At 36.3% G+C, this 6,233-nt stretch overlaps 1 protein-coding gene across 1 annotated transcript; it reads right to left on the minus strand.

Moving 5' to 3' along the window:
• Positions 1–3,109: 3,109 nt before the first annotated feature.
• LOC120330448 (mitochondrial amidoxime-reducing component 1-like) lies at positions 3,110–5,201 on the minus strand. Its single transcript, XM_039397409.2, has 2 exons — positions 4,543–5,201; positions 3,110–3,789 (listed from the first exon to the last, which is right to left on the minus strand). Exons 1-2 carry the CDS (start codon positions 5,084–5,086, stop codon positions 3,509–3,511), a joined length of 825 nt encoding a protein of 274 aa, XP_039253343.2. The 5' UTR covers positions 5,087–5,201; the 3' UTR covers positions 3,110–3,508.
• Positions 5,202–6,233: the final 1,032 nt, after the last annotated feature.

Below are 6,233 nucleotides of genomic sequence, written 5' to 3' on the forward strand. Positions count from 1 at the left end.
TTTAGTAATTAGTTCACTTAAACTTATTACATAACCTAATTAACGATATTTCGATTCATGAAAAAACAGATTCATTCCATACCTTTGCGTCAGGATAGATAGTTTAACTTGAACCAGAAACGCAGTAATTGATCACTTGAGCAATATGTCTGGCTACTGTCTCGAAACTGATATATTTTCAAAAAAATGCACTTTGCTGCGCAGAATACAGAATATCATAACCAATCATAACCGAAAGTATCTTATATAAAATAATATGGGCATATACAATTCTCATACTACTACTACATTAGATTACTTATTACTTCTCTCCCGTTTTCATACTATCATACGGGTGTCTCCAAAATGTCGTGTCCCACTTGTCCCACGTCTACCACTTGTACCACAAGTACCACTTCTACATCGTGTACCACTTGTCCCACGTGTACCACTTGTCCAACTTGTATTACGTGTCCCACGTATACCATCTGTCCCACTTGTACCACGTGTCCCACTTGCACCACGTTTCCCACTTGACGCGTGGGATAAGTGGGACACATGGTACAGTGAGACAAGTGGTACACTTGGGACAAGTGGCACACGTGGGACAAGTGAGACACGTGGGACAAGTGAAAAGAATGGTACACGTGGTACAAGTGGGACACCACATTTTGGAGACACCGCTATCATACTATCGGAGGAATTTACCAAATTAAACGTCAACAAATATTCAGTATTTATTGTTAATGTGAAACCAGTACGACACTTAACTACACTCTAAATTTTGGTATTTTTGATAATAAATGTTTGAAATGTAGTTTCATAACCATTTTTAAAAATGACAACAATCCGTTGTTCACTCTTCTCGCCATATCTGAATGGAGGAAATTACGAAAAAATTACGGGTCATTCAAAGTTATGACTCATTTAATTGAATGAATCTTTTTTTATGCGTCTGAGAATTTTAAACTGAACGACCTCAGCTGCTTGAACCAATATTTATTTTACTTCATTAAACAAGCTGTTCTGTCGAGGATGGATGATGGTATGTACTTTAGCATGTTTGCACTCTGAAAGGTTAGTTTTAAAAAGTGATGCAGGTTTTAATATACAGGCATTTCATAGGAGCTTTTTAAAAAACATACAGTTTTTATGATCAGTGAGTTTTATTTAGGCTTTGATTACTCTATTGATCAGTGATCACGTGAAAAAACCAGCGCCGATCATTTCACAAAGTGCAGATAGCAGCTGGTACTGTAGTCTATAACTGTCGTATCCAAATTTTTTTCCGCCACTCAAATTTACGTGAAATCCAAAATTACATAACCTACAACCGAAAAGTTGAACAGTTACCAAAAACAGTAAATTTTATTTAATTATCTTATTGATAACAACGCGCCGCATATCGATAGGGTTGGTAGGATTCCATGCATATACTATCAAGAATATGCATATACCGCCAACTTATATACATATACAGCCAACCAATTAAATATACAAATACAGCCATTATGTTGATGTACAAGTGTGCGTGTGTTCTTCATTGCCATTGTGAAAGGATCAATGGCGAGAGTATCAATCGTATAGTTACTACTTACTACCTCAACTGGTGGACAGCGGCGAACGAACTTGTATGTGTAGTGTCACATCTAGTTAGTTTGATGTTATGATTATTTTCCTGGCAGTGATATCGGAGACCATATATCGCTGCTAGTTCAAATTAAAACAAAAGTGTAACTTATTTTTATTGCTAAACTGTTTACTGTGTTCAATAACACAACATTTATATATTAACAAGTAAAATGTTTATTTCTGGCAAAAAGAAAATTATTTACTTTATACAGTCTGAAAAAATACTTTTCAATCTAGAATATATTGCAAATTGAGCCATTGGCTAGAGGGTATCATAATATTGAAAACATATTCAGTGAAAACACTTTAACCATTAACCGGGTAAAATTAACCGGGTAACCACAGCGTGAGGTAGTTTTTTACGTCACAATGATTACAAAGCAATTCCGCCTCATCTTTAATCCAGTATCGCTCAAAATAATTCACGAATCGAGATAGTTTCATGAACGCTCTGCTGCAAGAGATATGCAGCGTGGTTCGGACGTACGGAAGTATTTTAGTAAAACCCGATCCCGTTATTAAATGTCATTTATGTGACAAATGTTTAGTGTTCGATGTGCAATTTCTACTTTGGGATATCATAAAGAAAAACAGCATCAACTGCGCACTTGTTGGGTGACATTGAATATACGATGTTGCAAAAAAAAAATGAACAATATATTTCGACCAACAACTGATTCTGAATTTATCATTGTCAAATTTTTATAATCAGCAAACCTGGTATTATTTTCACATTCATTGGGTCCTTATCAATATAGTTAGTGATATTCTTTTAAATTAAACGTCACCGAAGATAAATTTGCGATGACGTTATCGTTTTTGAAGGAATTGTACATTATAAAGATGACTTGTACCTGAGATGTCAGTCAACGGTTAAAATAAATCATAACTGTTAACCGTCTAAAATCGGCTAACCGATTAACCATTCCCAGCCCTAAATATTCGACAAAAATAAAGCATCTCTAGGCCTCCAAGCACTCAATGGATAATTCACTCAATGTCTAGTGGAGCATATTTCATTGAACCCTGGTCCATTGTTACCTAGACTGCCCCATATCAAGGTTAGGAAGACCCATCCACTCGCCAACGCTATGAATAATTCACGCTGGACAAAATATAGAAAATGTCAGACAGTGGTTCGACATGTTGGAAAGTCTATAGAAGAACAAAAAGACTGGGATGGCGAAATTCAGGTTTCAACCCCCAAACAAATCAATTTTCATCTTATAGCAATGCGCTCTGCACACCGAAAGGCGGAGTCAAACATCAAAACCCATGACTGATTCCGGATATAGTACGAATGTCGAGATTTTAACAAGCTGTTCCGGCGTCCCGCCCGGTAGACTTAATGGCCTCGGTCATGCAGTATGGTATTCATAAGCATTTATTTTTTATTTAATATATATCAAGACACAATTTTTTTTGTTTTATATATATGGTATATAGTAATTCTACGCTTTTATTATTTTAAAGTTGGGATTATTAGGATTTATGAATACAAGCTTAATTCATCTGTAATCAAAAGTATTTCTATCTATCCATATAAGAAAAAATTCACTGATATCTCGATAATTGGACACGTAATGGACATAACGATCGTTTCAAAATTTTGTTGTTATTGTTATTATTTGTCTCCGTCAACACGTTTTGAAGAAATCGCTTTTCTCCTTGAATACTGGACCAATTACTTTAAAATTTTCAGTGGTTAAAGTTGAAAATTTTCTCCGGAAGGCTATTACTTTTTTCTCGCTATGACGTCATCAAAATTATGTGACTCTACGTGTCCATATATTTAAGCATAGCTCTCTTGTTTTTATTGCAATTATTCGCATATTAATACCGCATTAGTGTATTTCCCTGATATCCTTTTTTAATTCATGAACTAATGCGATCAAACTTATTCTTCTACATAAATCTTATCACCGACAGAAACGTTTCCTTCCTTGATCGCTAAAAACTCTACAGATAATTTTGGGGAATTTCCGCACATTTCTCTTTCTTCTGGCTTGCATAACCGGTAGCTACGTAATGTTTTCAAAGCAGTCTGTGCCGGATCCCTGATTCCCGTTTCCGGATCTACTGTGGTTACAAGACACCTAGTGCAATGACGAATAAATAAAAATTCCGCCGTACCAATCCGCATGCGCCGCCAATTGTCTTCAGCATAAGGAGCACATCCTAGAAAAATTATTTTAAGTTTTGTTAAGATAAATACAATGAAAAAATTCCATTGGCAAATAATAATAAGTACAAGGAATATTCGGCTAAATTTTTACGTAAATTCTGATGGATATCGGTACATCGTAGATGCAGTTAGGACAAATTTTGAATTAAACATAGATTTAAATTGTTTGTATATACCTAATACAGTACAAAAAAAGTGAAATTTTTAGTTTTACAACTAGATGGAAAAATTAAAATATAGATGAAAAAGAGATTCAATTCGAAACCCACAGCATATACATCATACCATCAGCAGTTTTGAATATAAGAAAAAAATTTGAATACATTATTTCGGCATTATACGGAATATAGATCGAGTCACTTGGGCATGACTGCTCGAGTCAACATGTTTACACGTGACTGCCTGTATCGCAAAAGAACTAAATCTCATGATGTTTATAAGCATTTGTTATTGTGTAGCCTAACCCAGACCCCCGGTGGGCGAATGCGATAACGAAGGGGGCGATTTCGCGAAACCTGTTTTTGTTCTGCGGCTGGTGCATCGTACACTTGATTACTGTACTGGTTTGAATCCCGTTGGCGATAATCACACGCGAGAGGATTGTTTGACTCCTCCCCGCTGTAAAGTAGTTCGCGTGACATGGAGTTGAGGGGGGGGGGGGGAGGGTTAATACAAAAAAGTTTGGGAACCACTGGACCCCATTACCTACATTTGTTACTAAGCAAATCGTTATTTGAAAAAATTACCGTCAATCAGAATGTTGGGTCTGAAGTGCCTAACTGTCGCGTTGTATTTGTTATCCATTTTTTTGTTCAGATCATCAATTGAAGCTTGCGAGATCATGTTGAAAGGTGACCCATATTGAAACACCAAGTTTAACTTTTTTGAATAGACGCCGAGATGACCAAACTTGACAAACAATAAACTCTCTCTTGCGGGAAGATTGGGAGCGTGAAAAATGAGCCTAGCAGAATCCACTTTCATAAATTTAGTTAACCATGCTGCAACCTCGTCACCACAATCGATTCCTGACATTGTCTTTTCGTATAGTTGAAACGTTGCTACTTGGCCAGTAGTCGGTACGTTGAACTCAATTGAATCCATCTCAGGGGCTTCGAGTTTTAATCGATTTTGATGTACTTGACTGGGTCGAACTAAAACCATACGAGGAACAGCAGCAATTCTTGGAACTCGGCCATTGTTGTACACGACTATTAAAGTCCTGTCTCCTATTACTCCGCCTTTCGTCATGGCTCCATGTTCCTTTGTTGTGAAACTTTCCACAGCCATCGCACGACAACATTTGACTGGATAAATAAAAAGATTCGAAACAGTTGCGACTTCTTTCCATTTTCTCTGCCTCGTTGCACGGCGCCATGCCAAGTAACCGGTCACAATGCCAGCACTAACCACTGAACATACAATTATTTTGCTAGAAATTTGCATACTCTTGTAAAACAAAAAAAAATATATAAAACTGATTTTATGGCATCAAAATGGTGTCAACTAGGTCATTCGATCTATATTGAGACTTGATGTTGTCAAATAGAAATATCAAAGTAGAATGTACATTCTTTTTATTTTCCAATGTCCAATTTGTAATCTTTGAGAATTTGGTAATGTTGGAAGAAGAAGATAAAACAGTAAACCAACAAATTTATTGTGAGGAGATGTGTCCACAGATGTTCAGCGATATACGGAATGTAATGGGTGACCAAACATAAAGCAGGATGATGCCAGGGCTCACACAGCCAGGGCTTCAGTTCAATTTCTTCAGCAACCTAATCCTGATTTCATTTAACCGGAATATTGGCCTTCCAAAAGTTCATACATTATTGTCATGAATTACTGCATTTCGAACTTGGTATTAACATAGATTCAGAACTGTCGACGTGACATAAAATCTATTGATGATTTGAGAACGAGCTTGGGAAGAACTTGGACCTATATCTCACAAGTTAACCTTCAAAACGTTACACGAACTTGGACTTCTAGGTTAAGACACTGCTCTGGAGTGCACGGGCAACATTTTGAGAATCTGTGAGTGTAATATAACATATGCCTTCAAATTAAATAGCTGTTTGATAAATTTATGTTATTTTATTATAAATCAATTATCTAGCACCTTTGCTCATATATGCTCTTCTCTTCCTTTCCTTTCACGTACATACATAATATATTAAAGTGTTCCAACAAATTTGCTCATTTTCATTTCATTCGTTGTCTCGTTCATTGGTGCTGGTCAACGTAGCAGTTAAATGGTATGAAGAAAAATTACGCAATACCAGCTGGTGGAACTAATATTTATTCTGTTGTTAGCTTTGTTAAACAAGCAATGTTTGCAAAGTTTGGTAACTTACTTTGGTTCGAGACTGATCTTATATTTACCAGCTTTCACCGCCAATTTGTACATATTGTATTATGCTCGTTGCTTCGA

This window comes from Styela clava, chromosome 12 (genome assembly GCF_964204865.1).
Source record: "Styela clava chromosome 12, kaStyClav1.hap1.2, whole genome shotgun sequence".
Taxonomy (NCBI): domain Eukaryota; kingdom Metazoa; phylum Chordata; class Ascidiacea; order Stolidobranchia; family Styelidae; genus Styela; species Styela clava.